Raw genomic sequence first — 27,014 nt, 5'->3', positions numbered from 1 at the left:
AATGAAAGAAGAAATTTCCAAATTAATTTGATTTGGGTATTATGTCTTAAGTGGAGGGGGGAGTTTCTTAATTGTCTTTGTTGTTCCGCTTTAGCTTTGCTTCTGCATTCAACCGTAATGTGCCTCATTCTCTATTTGTGCGAAGAAAGGGCTTTGCGGAATTTCTAAATCAGAAATCCTGGCATGGGTAGCGCCATCCTGGGGGCAAGGGGGTGGGGGGGCTTTCAGTGTGGCACTTGACATGGAAGAGAAGCAGCTCAATGTGCCTCAGGAGTTGGTGGTTGGTGGGGCCACAGGGCCCTCCTTCAGAGCAACAATGGTATAAGAGAGGCAAGTAGTATATGACTGAACCACTCCAGAGAAGAAGAGGAATGAGAGGGTGAGAGAGAGAGTGATGGGGGGCAGAGAAAGCAATTGGTAGAGCCAGAGAGAGTGAGAATACAAGGGAGGTATACTGTAGATGAAAAAGAACGAGAGATAGGTGGTACTAAATCTCACCCGCTTCAAGTCTCCATACAATTCTGCTAATTAATTCATCATTATTGAAATGTATTCCAGTAAAAAAAAATCTGTGCAGACTGAAAAAGGAAAAAACCTATAAGCACAATGATATACTAACAACATAAAGGCTGATAGGTTAATGAACTATTTGATTGATTAAAATAGTAATTACTTGCCTCATTTCATAATTTAGCACATACTGTAATAGGTTGATGTAGCACAGAAAGCATTTTGATGTAAACCAACGCAAGTAGAGAATTTCCTTTGTAAAAGAGAACCTAGGACTAAAAACATAGGTCTAATTCAAGTGCTCAATTCCTAAGGCACAGAGAGCAATGCATGTTGGGAGGAGCGGGAGACGAGGACGAGAAGTTCCTGCATAGAGGAAGTGGCCCCTTCTATCCACCTCTTCACAAAGGCACTTGAGGACAAGGTACAGTACAGCTCTAATAGGACCTCTAGCTGAGAGGTGAACTGAGGGACTTAGTTGGAGACCCTGTCTATGTCTCAAATGGCAACATTTTCCATATATAGTGCATTACTTTTGACCCGGGTCTTACTGGTCAAAAGTATCACACTATATAGGGAATAGGGTGCCATTTGGGACACAAGCTATCATGGCTACAGCAACAAAGTAGTTACAGGGCTGTTCCCATGACAGTACCAAACCACCTGAACTGAACACCACAAAATATTTTTGTTTAGTTTAGTATTATAACAACGGCATAACAATGCGGTCGTATAATTCTGTTAAACTACCTCAAATGCAATCACCTCAACTTTTCCTTGAGCAGAATGGAAACCAGCCAACCAAAGCTCAGTCCAGCTGTGATTACAAATAGCCCCTGGGAGGGGTGGGGAAGGCTGGCCTTATTCAGTAATTGAGCTCTAGGCTTCAATTAAAGGTCCAGGCCAGGAGGCCGGAGCAGAGCAGCACTGCTGAGGCTCTTTAAAAGCAGCACACACACACACAAGACTGTATCTCCAGACCCATTGTAATTGATTAACCAGTCTGTCTCCATCACAGGAACCAAAACGCTCCCTGCAGGACAACGTGGATGCGTCCCAAACGGCACCCTTTTCCCTTTATAGTCCACTACTTTTGACCAGAGTAGAGCACTACTTAAGGAATAGGGTGCCATTTGGGACATAACCCATATGCCCCCCCTTTAACCCTCCCCTCCCTGGTCCTCCACCCTCCACTCCTCCGCCACCGACCCTGGCCTTGAACCTGAGCCTCCCTCTACGTCCGTCTGTCTGTCTGTACTGTACGTGACCGCCGCTCTATGATGGGTCCTCCAGAGGTCCACTGACATGATCCACAGAGCAAAGAATAACCTCCCTCAAACAAGCCACTCAGACATATACATGCACAGTCACACATAAACACAGAAAGAGTCACACACTGCACATGCTGCACACAGACTAAAAGAAAGTCACATGTGCACGTTCCAGACAGACACATGCACGCACAGACGCACACAGTTCAAATAAATGAATGAGGTCATCCCTGTCATGACCTTTGTTTGACATGAAGCACTTCGTATTAGGGATCAAACCTAAAGAGATCATAACTGAACACTCTTATTGCACTAGCTGAACATATTGGTCAACAAGAAAGCACATTATTATTCTTCAAAACGGGGACTGAGGGGCCTTAAGAGACTCTGGGAGCCCATATCTGTGTGGTACAGCACAACTGCATTGTATTTACTACAGCTAACTACCTCTGGGATTTATGGTCAAGTGAAAGATGTACTACATACTCTTCTGTAATCTGTTTATCTTATTCAACTCCATATTATGGGACTCTGTGTGCCTTAAGATAATACTTGACTGTATGGGGACTCATGAGAGGGCGAGTGCTTGTTCTGGGTCCCAAATAATAACCTATTCCCTATATAGTGCGCTACTTTTGACCAGTAGTGCACTATATAGGAAATCGACAGACCCTGGTCAAAAGTCGTGCACTATATAGGGAATAGACAGGCCCTGGTCAAAAGTATTGCACTATATAGGAAATCGAGAGGCCCTGGTCAAAAGTATTGCACTATATAGGGAATCGAGAGGCCCTGGTCAAAAGTAGTGCACTATATAGGTAATAGGGTTTGTGGGGACTTACCGTCTGCAGGGCTGAGGCCCCTGGCTGCAGAGATCATAGAAAGTGAGGGACTGGAGTGAAGTGACCGGATGTAGTCCATGTAGGGGTTGATGTAGGGGTGTGGTGGGTTAAAGGGTGACTCGGCCCCCACGGAGGGGTTCCGGTGGGGCGAGATCCGGATGAGGGAGATGTCGGAGAACGCCGGACTGCCGGCTAGCGAAGGAGGCCTACACAGACAAATGGGGAGAAAAAAATAGAAGAAATAAGTACATACTGTATGTACAGTTGATCTAAGATCAGGTTCATTTCATGACAGAACCATTACATTTTAAAAGTGTTACCTTCAAACTCAAGGTATTGTAACAGCTTTATTGTAAGTAAAGAATATGGTTGTATTTGACCAGCCAACATATCAGAATATGTCTTACGAGACTTGAAAACGATATGTTTTATGCGACCTTGAATTGAAAGAGGCTACAACAGTAGAATCATTCTCATTGAGTGTACTGGCAGGGCCAGCAAATGAATGGTGACAATATCACCCTCCCTCCATCTGCACTCTACAGGGAACAGCAGAGAGAGAGAGCGAGGGGGAGAGGAAGAGAGAGAGATGCATTCTTCTTGCTCCTTCCACAGACATTTCCTCAGATCAAAAGCTGCTTTCACCACTGTGTCTTAATCAGACCGAAACGTCAGGCCAACTTCACCACTAGATTAGCCACCATGCCTCGATTTAGTAGTAAGCACTTCTCATAACTTTGCCTTCCTGGAAAAAATAAATGTAACAATTAGAAATAAACCCATTAGATTTAATGATAATAATGTATTATCATTATAGTATTTAGGTTGATTTTTGGGTTTATCCAAGTGTCCAAAAAGCTTTCCATGGTGAGGTCAGCTCAGTCATTACCAATGAGTAGCATCCATAAGCAATATCTGTCTATCCCACAACAAGAATGGTGAACCATACCAACACACAGTACCAGTCAAAAGTTTGGACACACCTACTCATTCAAGGGTTTTTCTTTATTTGTACTATTTTCTACATTGTAGAACAATAATGAAGACATCGAAACTATGAAATAACACATATGGCATCATGTATTAACCAAAAAAGTGTTAAACAAAATATATTCAAAATAGCCACCTTTTGCCTTGATGACAGCTTCACAAGGTTTAACACTTTTTTGGTCACTACATGATTCCATATGTGTCATTTCATAGTGTTGATGTCTTCACTATTATTCTACAATGTAGAAAATAGCAAAAATAAAGAAAAATCCTTGAATGAGAAGGTGTGTCCAAACTTTTGACTTGTACTATCCAAAATCCCTGTTCTCGACACAGCAAATGTGTACATTAGAACCTCAACATCTAGCTCAGGACACTGAAGTGAAGAATCAACTAATACCGTTTCCCTTTTTATAATTGGCTAAGAGGGCTTGAAAACTTCATAATGATGGCCTTGAAGAGAAAGCCCCTCCCTGGAGGATGAGGAGAAATCCACATCAGCTTAGACATTAAGAGGCTGGGAGATTAGAGTGAATTAGACCCTCCACTCATCCACTGTGGCTCCTCATAGGACTGGCCTGTCACTATCGTCCCCAGGCGAGATGAGGGAAGAGTGTGGGAAGGGAGTGAGAGAGAAAGAGAGAAAGAGAGAAAGAGAAAGAGAGAGAGAGAGAGAGAGCAATCCATGTAAAGTGAAGGAGGAGCCTGGCCCAGAGTTTGGCTCGGAGTGACCTTGAGCAAGGCCAGGGGACCGGAACAGCCCAATTACACCCTTGGAACCTGTCCCCGAGTCCCCTACCGGCCCCCACCAGCCCCTCTCGTCCTTCCCCATCACAACCCCCTAATGAAAGAGCTCAAGCCAATAATGAACGCTGAGGAGCGGAAATACTGGAGCACACACACACACACACACACACACAGTTACACACACACACACACACACCCTCTACCTCTTATTTTTCAACAAGCTTGCTCCAATTAACCCACAAGGACTACTATGAGGTGAATTTTAAGCACTCTTTTTCCTTCTGTTTGAGTGCATGACGACAGTCTCTGTGATGCTGTAGCAGGTATGTATGGAGTGCTCTTGTCTTCTCAAGAGGAGTCATCTCTATTAAGGAAACAATAAAAAGGAAGATGATTGAAGTAAAGGTTGGAGGTTGGGAAAGAGGATTTGGGGGGGGGGGGGGCATAAAGTGTTTAGTTAGTACAACCTAAGATGTTTCTGGACAAGCTGGACGCTTTTGGGATTTTCTCTTTTGGGAGTCCCAAAATGTGGCACCTTAAGGGCTCTGGTCAAAAGAAGTGCACTATATGGGGAATAGGGTGCCATTTGGGACACAGCCAGAGTAGCCTTGAGAACCAATGATTAGAGAGTGAATTAAGGTAAATGAAACTGATGACTGATACCAGTGTTATCATGTTGACTATGACACTACCTCCATCCTCTAGGAGTGGTTCTGCACGTCTCCTATCCTCTGAGTCATGTGACACCTCCTCTGAGTAAACAGGGCACCCTTGTCCCTGTTCCCCTTCGGTGCACGTGTGTGTGTGTGTGTGTGTGTGTGTGTGTGTGTGTGTGTGTGTGTGTGTGTGTGTGTGTGTACAAGGGCAGAAGATAAGGCACCCACAGGCCACCATAGTACGCCTCATTTACACAGATCAACACAGCTGCTGAGTGAAACTGACTTTGATGTCACTGCCACATGGTGACCATTATACAAACACACCTGAGGAGAACAACTATCAGATTAAAAACAACAACAACATTTTAAGTGAGAAGTAGGGATCGGTCTGAAGCTGAAAAAGAAAGGAAATTCACGAGCACCACTATGCCTACTCCACCCATGCTCTGCCAAGGTTGTCCAGCACACAGCTTTGACCTACTACAGTAGCTTTGTTGGTATTGTACTTCAAACTATGTGTAGGCAGTGGCGGTTCTAGACCATTTCAACTGGGGGGCCAAGCTGGGGCCAGTTGTACTGTTAGAGGGGCCAGTTACATTAGACGTTATTGTGTCATATCGTTTTCTTCACTGCATTGCAGGCGTTAGCAGGCAAAAGACCATGTTCATAATCACCATCATTGCCACTGTCTAATAACGGATGTAAAAAAAGAAGGATAGCAAAAATTAGTTTCATAAAAATTATTTCATACTCCACATTTAGGGGGGCCACAAGGGGGTCCAAAATTGTTGTCATAGGGGCACTGGCCCCCCCTAAATGGTATACACTTCAATCAGTACAGATGAAGGGGAGGAGACAGGTTAAAGAAGGATTTTCAAGCCTTGAGACAATTGAAACATGGATTGTGTATGTGTACCCAGCTCACGAACTAACAAGTACACCAGGGAGAATGAAACAAACACGCAGATGCAATAAGTGAAAACACATTATTTAACTGGGGACTGGGGATAGCTAGTTAACATTGTGTCACAAAGCATGATGCGCTAGCCAGTTAAAGTTCATTCCGAAATAACTTCATATTTCCGAGTTAGTAAGATATGAGTTTAGAAAGACTTGAAATTGGCATGGGAGATAACTATCTAGCAAGCTACCAGCTACCTATAGCTAGCTGCTTATCAAAAGGTAGATAAGTGGTTAATTTGACATTGATCAAACTATTTCTCACAATTTCTTAAAATAACTGTAGCTGGCTAATTAATTTGACCATGCTTTGTGATACACCCGGTTTTATGCTGTTTTAGTCCTCACAACATGTCACTCTGTCACCTACAGTAGAACCTGCTAAACAACCTCAGGGAGAAACAATAGAATTAGCCATGCTTTTTTGTCCTATCAGAGCCGCGATGAGAAAGTTCTAGCTAGTGTATCCCTCTGTCCCTTCGACTCTCGTTGGATGTAGTTTATCAGGTCCCAGGCTGCTATGACTGTTATGATTATTTATTTACAAGTTCCTTACAATTTGCTTTAGCTCCATCTGTAACTGATAGAGCAAATATAGTAATATGCGGTAGTAAGCTGTCTGGAGCGAGAAACTCATTGGGAGGAGGAGGAGGATAGAGCAAACACAGAAGTTCTAACTGAACACACATTTGAGCGCCCCAGGACGATCAATTTACTTTTTGCTGTTATACTGTAATTGACGCTATGAAAACCTGTTGACGCTCTTCCCCCTCATGGCAAATAGCCAGTGCTTGACTTGAGCAGAAGCTCACCTTAGCTGAGTACTGGTACCTCAAATTTATACTACTTGAGCTCCAGTTCCTCTTATAGAATATTCCCTCAAAAGTATTGTGGAGCTCCTGCATCTAAATATAAACAGTGCTGGCACCCTAAATTAGTACCGGAACCTATTTCAGTTAAGCCAAGCACTGCAAATAGCTGGCAAACAACTCAAGCAATGTTCGCATAGCCTGCACAGAGGCAGAGTTGCCGCTGCTGGCAGTCACTGAGGGCCAGAGTAGTAAGTAACTGAACAGCTTGTTTTTAACAATATATTTTTTAACGGCAGATTCAACTTCACCATTTCCTACCGCCCAGGGTCCAAAAATGTGAAGCCTGACGCTCTCTCCCGCCTATACAGTTCCTCTGCCACACCCTCGGTCTCCGAAACCATTCTCTCTACCTCATGCCTTGCAGCCACAGTGGGTTGGGGTATTGAGACCCTGGTTCGCAAGGCACAACGCTCCCAGCCTGGACCTGAAGGGGGCCTGGCTAACCGGCTGTTTGTCCCTAACTCAGTCTGGTCCCAGGTCCTGGAATGGGCTCATTTCTCCAAGCTAACCAGTCATCCAGGTTCCCGCCGTACCCTAGCATTGCTCCGACAATGTTTCTGGTGGCCCACAATGGTTCCTGACGTCTCTGCCTTCGTTGCCGTATGCACGGTGTGCGCCCAGAACAAGACTCCGCGGCAAGCTCTTTCTGGCCTTCTTCAGCCACTACCGGTCCCTCATCGTCCCTGCTCCCATATCTCTCTGGACTTTGTCACTGGGCTTCCCCCGTCTGATGGCAACACCGTCATTCTGACAGTAGTGGATCGGTTCTCTAAGGCCGCTCCTTTCATCCCTCTCCCCAAACTTCCATCTGCCAAGGAAACGGCCCAGCTCATGGTGTAGCATGTCTTCCAGACCCATGGACTCGCAGTGGATATGGTTTCCGACCGGGGTCCTCAATTCTCATCTTAGTTTTGGAAGGCGTTCTGGACCCTTATTGGGGCGTCGGCCAGCCTATCCTCTGGATTCCATCCCCAATCGAACGGCCAGTCAGAGTGCGCTAACCAGGACCTGGAGACCACCCTAAGAAGCCTGGTCTCAACCAATCCCACTACCTGGAGCCGTCAACTAGTCTGGGTGGAGTATGCCCGGAACACCCTTCCCTGTTCTGCCACGGGACTCTCCCCTTTTGAGTACTCCATGGGGTATCAGCCTCCTCTCTTCCCAGAACAAGAACCGGAAGTCAACGTACCCTTGGCCCAGATGTTTGTCCGCCGCTGTCGACGTACCAGGAGAAGAGCTCGGGTAGCACTTCTCAAGACCAACTCCAGGTATCGTCAACAAGCGGACCGCCGCCGGACTCCAGCTCCCCACTATTGCATTGGGCAGAGGGTATGGCTGTCTACACGGGACCTGCCCCTTCGGGTAGTCTCGCAAACTGTCCCCCCGTTTCATTGTTCTGTTTCCCATCTCTAGAGTCCTTAGTTCCACTGCTGTCTGTCTCTTGTTACCCCGTGCCCTCCGTATTCACCCTACTTTCCATGTGTCTAAGATTAAGCCTGTGTCTCACTGTTCTTTGTCTTCTGTTCCCAGATCCCCCCACCCTCCCTGTGTCATTGATGGCCATCCGGCATACACAGTAAAATGCCACCTGAGTGTTCGACCACGGGGCAGGGGTTTCCAGTACCTGGATGACTGGGAGGGTTACGGCCCGGAGGAGACATTCTGGATCCAGCCCTCATCGCCGACTTCCACCGCCGACACCCCAGTCAACTAGGTATGCGCCCAGGTAGGACGCCAGGTGGCGCCCCTAGAGGGGGGGGGGGGGTACTGTCACACCCTGATCTGTTTCACCTTGTGATTGTCTCCACCCCCTCCAGGTGTCACTTATTTTCTCTGGTGTATTTATCTCTGTGTTTCCTTTCTCTCTGTGCCAGTTCATCTTGAATGTTCAAGTCAACCAGCATGTTTTTTCCCATGCTCCTGCTTTACTATTCTCTTCTACTAGTCCTCCTGGTTTTGACCTTTGCCTGTTTTCTGGACTCCATTCCTGCCTGCCTGACCATTCTGCCTGCCCTGACCTCGAGCCTGCCTGCCATTTTGTACCTCTGTAACTCTGAACTGGTTTTGACCTTTTGCCTGTCCACAACCATTCTCTTGCCTACCCCTTTTGGATTGTTAATTACCATCTTGGATTCTAACCAGCTGCCTCCTGTGTCTGCATCTGGGTCTCGCCTTGTGCCCTTAGAGATCCTGGATTTCTTGACAGGTCGCCCCTAAGGGGTGAGAGTAGGCAACAACACATCCGCCACGCTGACCCTCAACACAGAGGTCCCTCAGGAGCGTGTGCCTAGTTTCCTCCTGTTTCCCTGTTCACCCATGACTGAATGGTCACGCACAACTTCAACGCCATCAATAACGACGTTGGTAGGCCTGATCACCGACGATGATGAGAAGCCTATAGGGACGAGGTCAGTGGCCTGGCAGCGTGGTGCCAGGATAACAACATTTCCCTCAATATCAGCAAGAGAAAGGAGCTTACTGTGGACAACAGGAAACGGAGGGCCGAGCACGCCCCATCCACATCGACGGGGCTGTAGTGGAGTGGGTCGAGAGGTTCAAGATCCTCACTAAGGAATTCATATGGTCCACACACACCAACACAGCCATGAAGAAGGCGCGACAATACCTCTTCCCCCTCAGGAGGCTGGAAAGATTTGGCATGGGCCCTCAGAAGTTCTACCGTTGCACCATTGAGAGCATCTTGACTGGCTGCATCACCGCTTGGTATGGCAACTGCTTGGCATCTACCTGTAAGGCGCTACAGAGGGTAGTGCGTAAGGCCCAGTATATCCCTGGGGCCGAGCTCCCTGCCATCCAGGATCTCTATACCAGACGGTGTCAGAGGAAGGCCCTAAAAATGATCAAAGACTAGCCACCCAAGTCATTGACTGTTCTCTCTGCTACCACATGGCAAGCAATACCGATGCACCAAGTCTGGAACCAACAGGACCCTGAACAGCTTCTACCCCCAAACAATAAGAGTGCTAGTTAGCCAAATAGCTACCCGGACTATCTGCATTGACCCCCCCCCTTTGGACTAACACTTTTGACTCATCACATACATTGTGGCTAATGCTTATTACACTGAACAAAAATATAAACGCAACATGCAACAATTTCAAATATTTTACGGAGTAACAGTTCCTATAAGGAAATCGGTCAATTGAAATAAATAAATTAGGCCCTAATCTATAGATTTCACATGACTGGGAATACAGACATTCATCTGTTGATACCTTACAAATAAGGTAGCGCTGAGGATCAGAACACCAGTCAGTATCTGGTGCGACCACCATTTGAAGAGCACACTTCTCCAGCGTGCCAGTGGCCATCGGTGGTGAGCAGTTGCCCACTGAAGTTGGTTACAACGCCGAACTGCAGTCAGGTCAACACCCTGGTGAGGACGATAAGCACGGAGATGAGCTTCCCTGAGACAGTTTGACAGTTTGTGCAGAAATTCTTTGGTTGTGCAAGCCCACAGTCTCGTCAGTTCTCAGGGTCGCTGGTTTCAGACAATCCCGCAGGTGAAGAAGCCGGATGTGGAGGTCCTGGGCTGGCGTGGTTACATGGTCTGTGGTTGTGAGGCCGGTTGGATGTACTGCTAAATTCTCTAAAACAATGTTGGAAGCGGCTTATTGTAGAGGAATTAACATTACATTTCTGGCAACAGCTCTGGTGGACATTCCTACAGTCAGCATGCCAATTGCACGCTCCTTCAAAACTTGCGACACCTGCACATTTTAGAGTGGCTCTTTAAGGTGCACCTGTGTAATGATCATGCTATTTAATCAGCTTCTTGATATGCCATACCTGTCAGCTGGATGGATTATCTTGGCAAAGAAGAAGTGCTTACTAACAGGAATGTAAACACATTTGTTCAAAATTAGAGAAAATTAACATTTTTGTGACCTTTTATTTCAGCTCATGAAACATGGGACCAACACTTTACATGTTGCATTTATATTTTTGTTCTATCCTGTTGCCTAGTCACTTTACCCCTACTTATATGTATCTACCTCAAATAACTCATACCCCTGCTGTAATGAATGTGAGGGGAGACAGAGAGCTGGTTTCAAGCGCAGGGTGCAGCAGGTGTTTATTGCAAAGGACCACATGAGGAGGCAGGTAGCTGGGTCCAGGGGCAGGCAGAAGGTCATACACAGGGGGTCCCAAAGGGCAACGGTACAGGCAGGGAAAAGGCTAGTAACGTAATCCGGGAGATCAGGCAGTAGGTAGATAACAGGAAATCCCATAGGCTAAAGTACAGTCAGGGAATAGGAAAAAGGCATCGTTAGTGAGGCAGGGAAAAAAAACTATAATTTACGGGAGGAGTAAATCACGGGAATCCCAGCGCTCCGAAAGCCGTGTGTCACAAAACAAACAATACCTCACAGTGATGGGGTGCAAAGAACTGAACTAAATAGTGTGTGACAATGACATACACGTGTTTGAACAGATGATCAAAATTCAGGTGATTGGGATCTGGACAGTGAGCTGTGTTCAGAGGATCTATGTGTTTGAGAGTGTGAGCTGGAAAGTGGGCTGGAAAGTGAGCTGCGTTCAGGGGATCTACGTGTTTGAGGGTGTGAGTTGGAACCAGACATTACACCTGCACATCGACTCGGTACTGGTACCCAGTGTATATAGCCAAGTTATCGTTATTCATTATTTATTTATTCCTCTTATTATCATCTTTCTATTATAATTCTCTCTGCATTGGAAGGAAAGGCCCGTCAGTAAGCATTTCATTGTTATTCGACACCTGTTGTTTATGACGCATTTGATTTGATTTACAGCTAAAGCCAAGATCAATTCACTACCCCTAGTACGCAAGATATGCTGATTTCAAAACTGATTGCCACCAAAACTTTATTAATTAACATAATCTTTGGGAGAGACCGATTTATCTAATGCCTCAGCGAACTGATTCTGTCGGTGAATCTCAAACCACCCCCTCGCCCCTACCAAATCACCCCCTCGCCCCTACCAAATCGCTCTGAGGGCCCTCCGTTGTCACAGTTTGCTGACGAAACTCCAAGGGTGACTTCGAGAGTGGCGAGGGGAACAATAAACCCATCAGCATCAGGACACACTTTTAAATAATAAAACAAGTATAAAATTCAAATGAACAAATTCCCCTGTCATTTTACAAGATATAAACCTCAATAACAGTTTAAACATTTAATTTCTGAGGTATTTCATCTGTTACATGTGTCAAGTATCAAAATCAGACACAAACAAATGCATGTGACATAATTAGGCACGTCTCTCTATTCTTTTGTATGAAATTGCACAAGTCCAAACATATCACAGTGTATGTTGGGATAGCACTTTGCTCTGAAGCCTGCAGCCTTGCTGGGTCGGTCGACGTGGCTATCTGAGGGTCTAATTAGCCCCTAACCCTCGATCATTTTCACTCCCTCAGCTTTGGGACACTTGTGCAAATGGCGGAGGCGTTCGTGAACACACAAATCAGGGGCCGAGTAGTGACAGGAAGGGGGTGATTTGTGATTCAGCCAGAGTGTGAATAGGGCTCCAATGGGCTTCCCCCCTCTTGCCTCATGAATGATGTGTCATTACTGGTTAGAGAGACAGTGCACCCTTTTATAAAATAAGCTACTTCTATGCAAATGTTGTTTATCAGTACAATAAAATCTGTCCCAAATGGAAGGGAAACAGATTGTGATCTGTAGCCCCATGAAATGAGCCAAAACAAGCTCAATAACTCAATGCTTGCACATACTCCAATTGAATATGAATTCACCTGTACTGTGAATGAACCTAGGCTATATCTTGATTTAGCCAGTTTATCAAGAGATTTATCATTGAAATAAATGGTTACCATTATGTTGTTATGTAGTTATATTGGTAAATACAAAGTCAAATTGATTGTATGATTGTATAATTAATGAATTAATGCATACATGGCTGTCTGTGAAACATGTTGACGTAAGAACATTCAAATGTAATGATACTGAACTCAAAAGATGCCCAATGTTTGAACAGAGCAGTAGCTGAGTTTATCTGTCTGGATCAAGTGCCATTCTGTGACTCAAGGTAATATGCCTTCTTTTTTTGCCGTGGTATCGTTTTGGTATTTGAGTATAATGATAATCATGATAAGTTTTGTGATAATAAACCTGGTATCGGTTTCAAAGTCAATATTCTGGTATCGTGACAACACTATATTCCATTTAAGACTCTGGTCAAAAGTAGTGGCCTATTTAGGGAATAAGGTACCATTTGGAATGTATACAGAGAGTCCAGAGGCTAGCTAACTAACATTACAAAGACACAGTACAGAACCAGGTCACTTTAGCTCCCAACACTTCCTACACCCTCCATCCATCCATCCACCAGAAGAAATGTGAAGAGAGAGAGAGAGGTGGGTTAGCTTCTTGTGCTCCCAGACCAGATGAGAGAGGAGAGGAGCAGAGATCAGTCAGGTGTCAGAGGCCTCTCCTGGCCCGGGTTGACAGCGTTTCCCCTCCCCTGATTCTTCCATTCCTCCCTCCCTGCCATCCCTCCCTGCCACCTCTCTGAAAGTCTAAACCAGAGGGGAAGAGAGGGGCTCCTGACAGCGGAAATAGCAGAAGCTTTAAAGCTCCAACCCTTTCACTGTGATCAAAGAGGCCATGGCTACACAGAGCCTGAGCCAGCCCAGACACTGAGCAGAGAGTGAGAAAGAGTGAGAAGGAGAACCGAGAAGGGAGAGGGAGAGAGGCAAGGAGGGAGAGGGAGAGAGGCAAGGAGGGAGAGGGAGAGAGGCAAGGAGGGAGAGAGGCAAGGAGGGAGAGAGACAAGGAGGGAGAGAGACAAGGAGGGAGAGAGACAAGGAGGGAGAGAGAGACAAGGAGAGAGAGAGACAAGGAGGGAGAGGGAGAGACAGGGGGAGTGATGGTGAGAGAGAGAGCGGGGGGGGGGGTTAGAGACATGCGAGGGAGATACAGGGGAAAGGGAGTGAGAGAGACAAGACACCCACAAGGAATGAGAGAGAGCAGGACTCCATGAGCCTTCACTACTGAGAGAAAGTGTGTGTTTGTGGTCTGAATATAAAAGAGAAATCGCCAGAGAGTGCCTGTGTGCACACATATGGAAAGCAAAGGGAAACAGTGTGCTACAGTATATGGTAACTTCTGGAAGGTCCTTTGGGAGCTACTGACAACAAGAAATCATAATCAGCAGTCAAGCCAGTAATAACATTGTTCTGTGTGGCTGCATGGTTTAAATAAAGTTCAATTGATGAGTAGCAGCAGTAGGTATTAGGAATTGCTCACATTTGCAGTAAGAGTAACATTTACAGTAAGAGTAACATTTACATTAAGAGTAAAAGTAAAACCTGGTTTGAAATGTATGCATTGGTTTATTGGCTTATGTAATGAAGGGTTAAAGTGTGGTTTCGACAATCCAATGATTTGAAAGACAATTTGAGTGTACTCATACCTCTAAGGGCCATCTATAAACCCTAAACCCTTATCCTACCATTAACCTTCATGTTGTGTTTGTCTCCTGCCACCACAGTGAAAAACCATCTGTCACACCCTGATCTGTTTCACCTGTCGTTGTGATTGTCTCCACCCCCCCTCCAGGTGTCGCCCATCTTCCCCATTATCTCCTGTGTATTTATACCTGTGTTCTCTGTTTGTCTATTGCCAGTTTGTCAAGTCAACCAGCGTTTTTGTGTCTCAGCTCCTGCTTTTCCAGTCTCTCTTTTTCTTGCCCTCCTGGTTTTGACCCTTGCCTGTTCTGACTCTGAGCCCACCTGTCTGACCACTCTGCCTGCCCCTGAGCCTGCCTGCCGTCCGGTACCGTTGTCCCACCTCTGGTTTACTGACCCCTGCCTGCCTTGACCTGTCTATTGCCTGCCCCTGTTGGATAATTAAACCCTGATAGTACGAACTGGCCATGACTAACCCAGCAGACCCGGGGCCAGCTGCACAACGCCATCTCCTCCTAAGGAGCCTCCATTGGTAAGCACGAGGAATTGCTTCGTGGTCTTATGGAGGGGGTCCAAACGTTGGCTGAGTGCCATGACCGAGCGTTGGACATGCTGCTGGAGCAATTCCGCGGGTTGTCTGGGGGGCAGCCTGCCACGGTGGTAACCCCACCGCCCCTCAGTAACTCGGCGGTTAGCAGCGCCGCCCCACCGGCCACTCCACCTTCCCAGGAGCGCTGTTTCCCTCCTTCGGAACGCTTTAATGGAGAGCCAAGCACCTGTCGGCATTTTTAGCTCAGTGTGCCCTCATTTTCGAGCTTCAGCCCTCCTTCTTCCCCTCAGATCGCTCCAAGATAGCCTACCTCATCACGCTGAAGTCTGGGAGGGCTCTCACCTGGGCTACCGCCGTATTTAATTGGTTCCCAGGGGGAAGGCACCTAGGGAGTGCTTAGGCAAGAGGCCCGCGGGCATACATAACCCGTAGTATTCACTGTCTATGCACACTAGGTAAGACCTGGGCGGACCACCCCCTGTATTTTGGTTAGTGCACCAGGTGGTGCTAGTTAGGTAGGTAGTAGGTAGGCAGGTAAGTCAGGAGAGGGGGCTTTGATATTTACTTTGCTTTGGTTCCGTCCAGCCCCTTTTCCCCAAAATTACCGTGTAACAGAATAAATTCTTGTAAATGGTAATTCTTTGCCTTTTGTCATCCATGCTCACACCTACGGTCCATACCTCTTTCACACCACGGAGGGCTGAGTTGTAGCAGGGTGTTGCGTTCCCTCTTCCTGATCTCTCTTTTGAAGAACATATCAAGACTGTTTCAAGGACAGCTTTTTTCCATCTACGTAACATTGCAAAAATCAGAAACTTTCTGTCCAAAAATGATGCAGAAAAATGTATCCATGCTTTTGTTACTTCTAGGCTGGACTACTGCAATGCTCTACTTTCCGGCTACCCGGATAAAGCACTAAACAAACTTCAGTTAGTGCTAAATACGGCTGCTAGAATCCTGACTAGAACAAAAAAATTTGATCATATTACTCCAGTGCTAGCCTCCCTACACTGGCTTCCTGTTAAGGCAAGGGCTGATTTCAAGGTTTTACTGCTAACCTACAATTTTTACATGGGCTTGCTCCTACCTATCTTTCCGATTTGGTCCTGCCGTACATACCTACAAGTACGCTACGGTCACAAGACGCAGGCCTCCTAATTGTCCCTAGAATTTCTAAGCAAACGGCTGGAGGTAGGGCTTTCTCCTATAGAGCTCCATTTTTATGGAATGGTCTGCCTACCCATGTGAGAGACGCAGACTCTTTACTGAAGACTTAATCACAGGACCTACTGAAGAGATAAGTATAGTCTGGCCCAGGAGTGTGAAGGTGAACGGAAAGGCTGGAGCAACGAATCGCCCTTGCTGTCTCTGCCTTGCCGGTTCCCCTCTCTCCACTGGGATTCTCTGCCTCTAACCCTATTACAGGGGCTGAGTCACTGGCGTACTGGTGTTCTTCCATGCCGTCCATGGGAGGGGTGCGTCACTTGAGTGGGCTGAGTCACTGACGTGGTCTTTCTGTCTGGGTTGGCGCCCCCCCCCCCCTTGGGTTGTGCCGTGGCGGAGATCTTTGTGGGCTATACTCGGCCTTGTCTTAGGACGGTAAGTTGGTGGTTGGAGACATCCCTCTAGTGGTGTGGGGGCTGTGCTTTGGCAAAGTGGGTGGGGTTATATCCTGCCTGTTTGGCCCTGTCCGGGGGTTTCATCGGATGGGGCCACAGTGTCTCCTGATCCCTCCTGTCTCAGCCTCCAGTATTTATGCTGCAGTAGTTTGTGTCAGGGGGCTAGGGTCAGTCTGTTACATCTGGAGTATTTCTCTTGTCTTATCCGGTGTCCTGTGTGAATTTAAATATGCTCTCTCTAATTCTCTCTTTCTCTCTTTCTCTCGGAGGACCTGAGCCCTAGGACCATGCCTCAGGACTACCTGGCATGATGACTCCTTGCTGTCCCCAGTCCACCTGGCTGTGCTGCTGCTCCAGTTTCAACTGTTCTGCCTGCGGCTATGGAACCCTGACCTGTTCACCGGACGTGCTTGTTGCACCCTCGACAACTACTATGATTATTATTATTTGACCATGCTGGTCATTTATGAACATTTTAACATCTTGACCATGTTCTGTTATAATATCCACCCGGCACAGCCAGAAGAGGACTGGCCACCCCTCATAGCCTGGTTCCTCTCTAGGTTTCTTCCTAGGTTTTTGGCCTTTCTAGGGAGTTTTTCCTAGGGAGTTTTTCCTAGCCACCGTGCTTCTTTCACATGCATTGCTTGCTGTTTGGGGTTTTAGGCTGGGTTTCTGTACAGCACTTTGAGATATCAGCTGATGTACGAAGGGCTATTTAAATAAATTTGATTTGATTCCTAGAGGCATTCATAACAGGGAACAACAGCTGGCCATGTGCGTGAGTCTGGAGGGGTTCGTGGGAGAGGTGAGGGAGATTGTTGATGCCCCGTTCTCCGGGAGAGAAGCTGCCCGGAAGCTAATCCAGCTCCGGCAGGACGCCCACAATGTGGCCGACTATGCGGTGGATTTCCGCATGTTGGCAGCAAAGAGTATGGAACCAGGAAGCACTTTGACATGTTCCTGCACAGCGTCTCGGTGGTTAAGGACGAGCTTGCTGCTCGGGAGTTACCCACGGATCTTGACTCCTTCATTGATTTGACCATCTGCATCGATGGGCGATTGCGGGAACGATGGATGGAGAGGAAATGTAATTTCGCTCACACGTCCAGGGATTCCACCTCGCCTCTGAGTCATCCCGGAAGTCACTTTTGGTCATTTTGTGTCTTCTAGCCGGGTAAAAGACCAGGCTCACCAGTAGGAGCGAGTACTATGGTGGGCCATATGGAGAAATGTTCCGCTTCCCTTACTCACACCCATTTTCATCTCATTCTGTTGTGGGGAAACCAGTCCAAATCTCACCGGGTGCTTATTGACTCTGGGGCCGATGAGAGCTTTTTGGATGCCACACTGGCTTCTGAGCTGAACATCCCCACTCAGCCCCTCTATATTCCCATGGATGTTAGAGCGCTGGACGGGCGCTCTATAGGTCGGGTCACCCATAACACTCCCATCAACCGACGTGTGTCAGGGAATCACAGCGAGACCATTCAATTCCTGCTCATCAAGTCCCCCCAGATTCCCATGGTTTTGGGATTCTCCTGGCTATAGCAACAATCCCCTCATCTACTGGTCTACGGGTGCCATCATGGGCTGGAGTCCGTTCTGCCACGCCCAATGTCTGAAGTCGGCGCAACCTGCCCTGGGACGTGTTACTGGGGGCTTGGAAGTTGTTCCGGACCTCTCTGCCATTTCCATGGAGTACCAGGACCTCCTGGAGGTGTTCAGCAAGTCCCGGGCCACTTCCCTTCTGCAGCACCGCCCCTATGACTGCGGGATTGACCTTCTCCCTAGCACCACGATGCCCTGGGGATGTCTGTACTTTCTGTTGGGACCAGAGACCAAGGCTATGGAGCCCTACATTGTGGACTCCCTAGCTATAGGATTTATCCGTCCCTCTTCTTCTCCTGCTGATGCAGGTTTCTTCTTCTTTGAGAAAAAGGACAAGACCCTGCGCCTGTGCATTGACTACCAGGGACTCAATGACATTACTGTGAAGAACCGTTATCCGCTACCACTCATTTCCACGGCCTTTGAGCCGCTCCAGGGGGCCACTGTTTTCTCCAAGCTGGATCTACGAAATGCCTACTACTTGGTGCGGATACGAGAGGGGGACGAGTGGAAGACCGCGTTCAACGCGGCCACTACGAATATCTGGTCATGCCCTTTGGCTTCACCAACGCCCCTGCCGTGTTCCAGGCTCTGGTGAATGATGTTTTCTGCAACATGCTGAACCAGTTCATCTTCATCTACATTGATGACATCCTCCTCTTCCCCTAAGAACACGTGCTCCGCGTCTGACAGGTACTCCAGCACCTTCTGGAGAACCAGTTGTTAAGGCGGAAAAGTGCGAGTTCCATCGCTCCACCATTCCCTTTCTGGGCTACATCATCTCTGCTGGGAGTGTACAGATGGATCCCGAGAAGGTGAGAGCGGTGGTGGATTGGCCTCAGCCTACGTCCAGGATGCAGCTGCAATGCTTCCTGGGGTTCGCCAACTTTTATCGCCACTTTATCCGGGGTTACAGCACGCTGGCCTCCCCCTGTCTGCCCCCACCTCTACCAAGGTTCTGTTCACGTGGTCCTCTGCCATGACCGGGCGTTCAGGAACCTTAAACACTGCTTCACCACTGCTCCTATCCTGGTTCATCCTGACCCTTCCCATCAGTTCATGGTGGAGGCCGATTGTTACATTCCCCAGTTTCTGTGTTGTGGGTTTGTGTGTGTATTTCAGGAAATGGCTTCCTGAATTCCTAAGCAGCTGATTGGTCAGCCCCTTCGATGATTGGAGCTCTAAACCCTCCCTCTCGTCAGGGGAAACAGCTGTTTTCAATTACCAACTCCTTCAACAGCTGGATAAAAGCCAGTATTTCTTTGTCAGGAAGAGAGAGCTTCTTTGATGTCCTGTTTTGGTTAGGTATATGTATGCCAATAGGAATCAGTGTTTTTGATTATTGAAATTGTTCACTTTACGTTAGTAATTCTGTTTTTGTTCCCGGGGAGGAAGAGGAACGCGCCTAGGGAATGTTTAAGCAAGATTCCTGCAGGCATACATAAACCCGTAGTATGTACTCTGTCTATAGACACTAGGTAAGACCTGGGCGGACCACCCCCTTGTATTTTGATTAGCGTGCCAGGTGCCGTTAAGAATAAGTAAGTAGTGGGTAGGTAGGTAAGGTAGGAGAGGGGACTCTAACTTTTACTTTCTTTGCTTTGGTTCCATCCAGCCCCTTTTCCCCACATTTACCGTGTTAAGGAAATAAATTCCCTGTAAACGGTAATATTCTCTGCCTCTATCATCCTTACCTGTACCTAGAATCCCATACCTCTTTCACTCCAGGGGGAGTTGAGTTGTAGCAGGGTGTTGCGTTCCCTTCTCCAAGAGGCGTACGTTACATAATGGGGGCTCATCCGGGATAATTAAACCCACCGCACCCCGCTGCTCTGAGTTCTCTGTGATTGGTGATTGAGGTGTGGTGGTAGGTTGTGAGTTTGGATGACTTGTTTAGTTTGCGTGTGTTCAGTAGTCTGCAGTGTACAAAACGGCTGCCTCAGCCGTCTCCAATTTTATTGAAGCGCCCTCTGTTGATCGGTTGGTGGGGTTGCGTAAAGTAGACCTTTGCGCCATAGCTGACCATCATGGACTCTTCATTCCTGAGAAAGCCCTAAAGGCTGAGCTTTTGGTGCTAGTCAGGGAGGGTTTGGTGAGAAAGCAAATTTTCTTGTTGAAAGATGAGGGAGGCTTCAGGAGAGGAGACGGGTAGATGTCGGAGTGGGGGCTGTTCTTTCCCAATGTTCTGCCCTGGACCTTAAGCTGCATCCCTGCGCCTTCTTCTCCCACCGCCTCAACGCCACGGAGAGGAACTACGATGTGGATAATTGGGAGCTTCTCGCAGTGAAGATGGTGTTGGAGGAATGGAGGCACTGGCTAGAAGGGGCAGAACATCCGTTCATTGTGTGGACCGACCACAAAAACCTGGAGTATCTCTGCACTGCCAAGCGCCTCAACTAAACTCAGTAAAAATAGAAACGTTCCTTTTTCAGGACCCTATCTTTCAAAGATAATTCATAAAAATCCAAATAACTTCACAGATTTTCATTGTAAAGGGTTTAACCTGTTAGGGCTAGGGGGCAGTATTGACACGGCTGGATAAAAAACATACCCGATTTAACCTCTATGGGCTAGGTGGGACGCTAGCGTGCCACCGGTGGTGCACTCCATCAACAGCAGGTGCATTTCAAGAGCGGCAAATTTGAATCCAAATAAATGTCAAAATTCAAATTTTTCAAACATACAACTATTTTACACCCTTTGAAAGATAAACATCTCCTTAATCTAACCACGTTTTACGATTTCAAAAAGGTTTTACGGCGAAAGCATAAATTTAGAGTATGTTAGGACAGTACATTTACAAGAGTTGTGTGTAATGTTTTGTCAAGTCAAAGACAGGGTCACCAAAACCATAAAACCAGCTAAAATGATGCACTAACCTTTTACAATCTCCATCAGATGACACTCCTAGGACATTATGTTAGACAATGCATGCATTTTTAGTTCTATCAAGTTCATATTTATATCCAAAAACAGCGTTTTACTATGGCATTGATGTTGAGGAAATCGTTTCCCTCCAATAACCGGCAGTCAAGTCAGCGTCACAAATTAAATAATTAAAATTAGAAAACATTGGTAAAATATTATATTGTCATTTAAAGAATTATAGATTTACATCTCTTGAATGCAATCAACTTGCCAGATTTAAAAATAACCTTACTGGGAAATCACACTTTGCAATAATCTGAGCACTGCGCCCAGAAAAATACGCGTTGCGATACAGACTAGACGTCATGTTGGGGAGATCTAAAATCGAAAATACTATGTAAATAATCCATTACCTTTGATTCTCTTCATCAGATGTCACTTCCAGGTATCACAGGTCCATAACGAATGTAGTTTTGTTCAAAAAAGCTCATCATTTATGTCCAAAAATCTCCGTCTTGTTAGCACATGATCTAAGCCAGCCGGACTTCTCGTCATGAACGAGGGGAAAAAATATATTTACGTTCGTTCAAACATGTCAAACGTTGTATAGCATAAATCATTAGGGCCTTTTTTAACCAGAACATGAATAATATTCAAGGTGGACGAATGCATACTCTTTTATAACGTATTGGAACGAGGGTACCCAACATGAACTCGCGCGCCAGGTGTCTAATGGGACATCATCGTTCCATGGATCTTGTTCGGTCAGATCTCCCTCCAGAACACTCAAAACACTTTGTAAAGGCTGGTGACATCTAGTGGAAGCAATAGGAAGTGCCAAAATATTCCTCAGCCCCTGTGTTTTTCAATGGGATAGGTTTAAAGGTAATACAACACATCAGGTATCCACTTCCTGTCAGAAAATGTCTCAGGGTTTTGCCTGCCAAATGAGTTCTGTTATACTCACAGACACCATTCAAACAGTTTTAGAAACTTTAGAGTGTTTTCTATCCATATATAATAAGTATATGCATATTCTAGTTACTGGGTAGGATTAGTAACCAGATTAAATCGGGTACATTTTTTTTATCCAGACGTGCAAATGCTGCCCCCTAGCCCTAACAGGTTAATCTGGTTACCACTCCTACCCAGTAACTAGAATATGCATATACTTATTACATATGGATAGAAAACACCCTAAAGTTTCTAAAACTGTTTGAATGGTGTCTGTGAGTATAACAGAACTCAAATGGCAGGTCAAAACCTGAGAGATTCCTTTACAGGAAGTGGCCTGTCTGACCATTTCTTGAACTTCTTTTCCATCTCTATCTTTTACTAAGGATCTCTGCACTAACGTGACACTTCCCACGTCGTCCATAGGCGCTCAGAGCCCGGGAAAAAACAGAATGTCGTCATTCCAGTCCCAGGCTGAAACACATTATCGCCTTTCTCAAGTGGCCGATCAAGGGACTCTGGGCTTATGCGCGTGACCCGACCGCCCCCGCCTTTGTGATTTTTTCCTCTGTTTGCCGAAAAGGAGATTCCCTGTCGGAATATTATCGCTTTTCTACGAGAAAAATGGCGTAAAAATTGATTTTAAACAGCGGTTGACATGCTTCGAAGTACGGTAATGGAATATTTAGAATTTTATTGTCACGAATTGCGCCATGCGCGCGACACTTCTTTACCATTTCGGATAGTGTCTGGAACGCACGAACAAAACGCCGCTATTCGGATATAACGATGGATTATTTTGGACCAAACCAACATTTGTTATTGAAGTAGCAGTCCTGGGTGTGCATTCTGACAAAGACAACAAAAGGTAATCAAACTTTTATAATAGTAAATATGATTATGGTGAGTGCTAAACTTGCCGGGTGTCTAAATAGCGAGCCCGTGATGCCTGGGCTATGTACTTAGAATATTGCAAAATGTGCTTTCACCAAAAAGCTATTTTAAAATCGGACATATCGAGTGCATAGAGGTCTGTATCTATAATTCTTAAAATAATTGTTATGCTTTTTGTGAACGTTTATCGTGAGTAATTTAGTAAAATGTTAGCGAATTCCCCGGAAGTTTGCGGGGGGTATGCTAGTTCTGAACGTCACATGCTAATGTAAAAAGCTAGTTTTTGATATAAATATGAACTTGATTGAACAAAACATGCATGTATTGTATAACATAATGTCCTAGGGTTGTCATCTGATGAAGATCATCAAAGGTGAGTGCTGCATTTAGCTGTCTTCTGGGTTTTGGTGACATTATATGCTGGCTTGAAAAATGGTGTCTGATTATTTCTGGCTTGGTACTCTGCTGACATAATCTAATGTTTTGCTTTCGTTGTAAAGCCTTTTTGAAATCGGACAGTGTGGTTAGATTAACGAGAGTCTTGTCTTTAAATAGCTGTAAAATAGTCATATGTTTGAGAAATTGAAGTAATAGGATTTTTAAGGTTTTGAAAATCGCGCCACAGGCTGCAAGTGGCTGTTACGTAGGTGGGACGAATTCGTCCCGCCTAGCCCAGAGAGGTTTTAAACACTGTTTCCCGTGCTTGTTCAATGAACCATAAACAATTAATGAACATGCACCTGTGGAACAGTCGTTAAGACACTAACAGCTTACAGACGGTAGGCAATTAAGGTCACAGTTATGAAAACTTAGGACACTAAAGAGGCCTTTCTACTGACTCTGAAAAACACCAAATGAAAGATGCCCAGGGTCGCTGCTCATTTGCGTGAATGTGCCTTAGGCATGCTGCAAGTAGGCATGAGGACTGCAGATGTAGCCAGGGCAATAAATTGCAATGTCCGTTCTGTGAGACGCCTAAGACAGCGCTACAGGTAGACAGGACGAACAGCTGATCGTCCTTGCAGTGGCATACCACATGTAACAACACCTGCACAGGATCGGTACATCCGAACATCACACCTGCGGGACAGCTACAGGATGGCTACAACAACTGCCGGAGTTACACCAGGCTGAGAGAAGCTGGACTGAGGGCTTGTAGGCCTGTTGTAAGGCAGGTTCTCACCAGACATCACCGGCAACAACGTCGCCTATGGGCACAAACCCACCGTCGCTGAACCAGACAGGACTGGCAAAAAGTGCTCTCACTGAGTCACGGTTTTGTCTCACCAGGGGTGATGGTCGGATTAGCGTTTTTCGTCGAAGGAATGAGCGTTACATTTACATTTACATAATTTAGCAGACGCTCTTATCCAAAGCGACTTACAAATTGGCCGTTACACCGAGGCCTGTACTCTGGAGCGGGATCGATTTGGAGGTGGAGGGTCCGTTATGGTCTGGGGCGGTGTGTCACAGCATCATCAGACTGAGCTTGTTGTCATTGCAGGCAATTTCAACGCTGTGCGTTACAGGGAAGACATCTTCCTCCCTCATGTGGTACCCTTCCTTCAGGCTTATCCTGACATGACACTCCAGCACGACAATGCCACCAGCCATACTGCTTGTTCTGTGCATGATTTTCTGCAAGACAGTAATGTCAGTGTTCTGCCATGGCCAGCGAAGAGCCTGGATTGAAAATCCCATTGAGCACGCTGGGAGCTGTTGGATCGTAGGGTGAAGGCTAGGGCCATTCCCCCCAGAAATGTCCGGGAACTTGTAGGTGCCTTGGTGGAAGAGTGGGGTAACATCTCACAGCAAGAACTGGCAAATCTGGTGCAGTCCATGAGGAGGAGATGCACTGCAGTACTTAATGCAGCTGGTGGCCACACCAGATACTGACTGTTACTTTTGATTTTGACCCCCCCTTTGTTCAGGGACACATTATTCCATAGAACTTGTTCAGTTTATGTCTCAGTTGTTGAATATTGTTATGTTTACACAAATATTTACACATGATAATCCTGTTATGGCTAGGGGTTCCAGCTAGCCGAACCTCTCGACAATATCCGGTGAAAATGGCAGAGCGCGAAAAAAAAGAAATATTTAACTTTCATACATTCACAAGTGCAATACACCAAATTAAAGCTCAACTTCTTGCCATTTTCCAGCCAAAGAGAGGAGTCACAAAAAGCAGAAATAGAGATACAATTAATCACTAACCTTTGATGATCTTCATCAGATGGAACTCATAGTACTTCATGTTACACAATACATATGTTTTGTTCGATAAAGTTCATATTTATATCCAAAAAAATCTCAGTTTACATTGGCGCGTTATGTTCAGTAATGTAATGTTGTAATGTTGTGCCTCAAACATCCGGCGAATTTGCAGAGAGCCACATCAATTTACAGAAATACTCATTATAAACTTTGATGAAAAATACACGTGTTATGCATAGTATTAAAGATAAACTTCTCCTTAACCTCTTCACTATAGGGGGCAGTATTTTCACGGCTGGATGAAAAAACGTACCCAAATTAAACTGCCTCCTACTCAGACTCAGAAGGTAGGATAGGCATATTAGTAGATTTGGTTTTTTCTCAGGTTTTCGCCTGCCATATGAGTTCTGTTATACTCAAAGACATCATTCAAACAGTTTTAGAAACTTCAGAGTGTTTTCTATCCAAATCTACTAATACTATGCATATCCTAGCTTCTGGGCCTGAGTAGCAGGCAGTTTACTCTGGGCACGCTTTTCATCCGAACTTGAAAATAGTGCCCCCTAGCCCAAAAGGTTAAGTTTGCTGAAAATAAACGCAGTTGACAGTGAGAGGACGTTTATTTTTTTGCTGAGTTTACATGCAAGCGAGATGGGCCCTGCTCTTTACCCGGTTCAACTTTTCCCTCTCCTACCGGCAGGGGTCCAGGAATGTCAAGCCTGATGCCCTGTCTCGCCGATATAACCCCACGGTTACCAGCCCGGAGCCCATCCTTCCCACCTCGTGCCTGGTGACGGCACTCACCTGGGGTATAGGGAAATAGGCACGGGAAACAATCCCTCTGCCCAGATGTTAATCCGTCACTGTACTTGGAAGAGAGCCCAGGCCACTCTGTTGAAGACCACTTCCAGGTATAGGCGACAAGCGGATCACCACCGGACCCCTGCTCCACACTATTGGCTAAGGGCAGAGGGTATGGCTCTCCATACCCTCTCTCCATAAACATTCCCCCCATTTCATCGGCCCGTTCCCCATCTCTAGAGTCATTAGCCCTGCTGCTGTTCGTCTTTTGTTACCCTGTACCCTCTGTATTCACCCTAATTTCCATGTGTCTAGGATTAAGCCGGTGTCTCACAGCCCTTTGTCTTCTGTTTCCAGGCCCACCCCTCCTCCCGCGTGTTATCGATGGCCATCCGGCGTACACGGTCAGACGCCTCCTGAGTGTTCTACCACGGGGCAAGGGTTTCCAGTACCTGGTTGACTGGAGGGTTATGGCCCGGAGGAGAGGTGCTGGGTCCCCGCTAGAGACATCCTGGACCCAACCCTCATCGCCGGCTTCCACCGCCGGCACCCCGATCAACCAGGTATGCGCCCAGGTAGGACGCCAGGTGGGCGGGGGGGGGTACTGTTACACCCTGATCTGTTTCACCTGTCGTTGTGATTGTCTCCACCCCCTCCAGGTGTCGCCCATCTTCCCCATTATCTCCTGTGTATTTATACCTGTGTTCTCTGTTTGTCTATTGCCAGTTTGTCAAGTCAACCAGCGTTTTTGTGTCTCAGCTCCTGCTGTTTCCAGTCTCTCTTTTTCTCACCCTCCTGGTTTTGACCCTTGCCTGTTCTGACTCTGAGCCCACCTGCCTGACCACTCTGCCTGCCCCTGACCCTGAGCCTGCCTGCCGTCCGGTACCATTGCCCCACCTCTGGTTTACTGATCCCTGCCTGCCTTGACCTGTCTATTGCCTGCCCCTGTTGGATTATTAAACCATTGTTAATTTGACGTTGTCTGCATCTGGGTCTTAACTTCATACCTGATACCATCATCCTTTAGAACAGGGTTTTTTGGGGGGATTTTCAGTCCAAAAAGATCACCAGGAATTCAGCTAAAAATGGAAACGCATTTCCAATAATAAAAAAAATGGTGATCATGTCTCAATATAATCAAGGTATGACATTATTGATATTATCCAATTTAATCTCTTTTTGGGTTTAGTTGTGGTCAATTTGCACTGTAC

At 46.4% G+C, this 27,014-nt stretch overlaps 1 protein-coding gene across 4 annotated transcripts in view; it reads right to left on the bottom strand.

Moving 5' to 3' along the window:
- LOC106578655 (transcriptional activator GLI3) overlaps window positions 1–27,014 on the bottom strand; it is a 197,012-nt gene that overhangs the window by 55,756 nt on the left and 114,242 nt on the right. For all 4 annotated transcript variants that reach the window (XM_014157694.3, XM_045702221.2, XM_082965706.1 and 1 more), the window contains exon 5: window positions 2,624–2,829. In XM_014157694.3, coding sequence (XP_014013169.3) covers window positions 2,624–2,829 — 206 coding nt within the window. The remainder of the gene's footprint in view (window positions 1–2,623; window positions 2,830–27,014) is intronic.

This window comes from Salmo salar, chromosome 19 (genome assembly GCF_965601325.2).
Source record: "Salmo salar chromosome 19, fSalSal1, whole genome shotgun sequence".
In the NCBI taxonomy this organism is placed as follows: Eukaryota; Metazoa; Chordata; class Actinopteri; order Salmoniformes; family Salmonidae; genus Salmo; species Salmo salar.
This window is presented reverse-complemented; position numbering and strand designations above follow the sequence as displayed.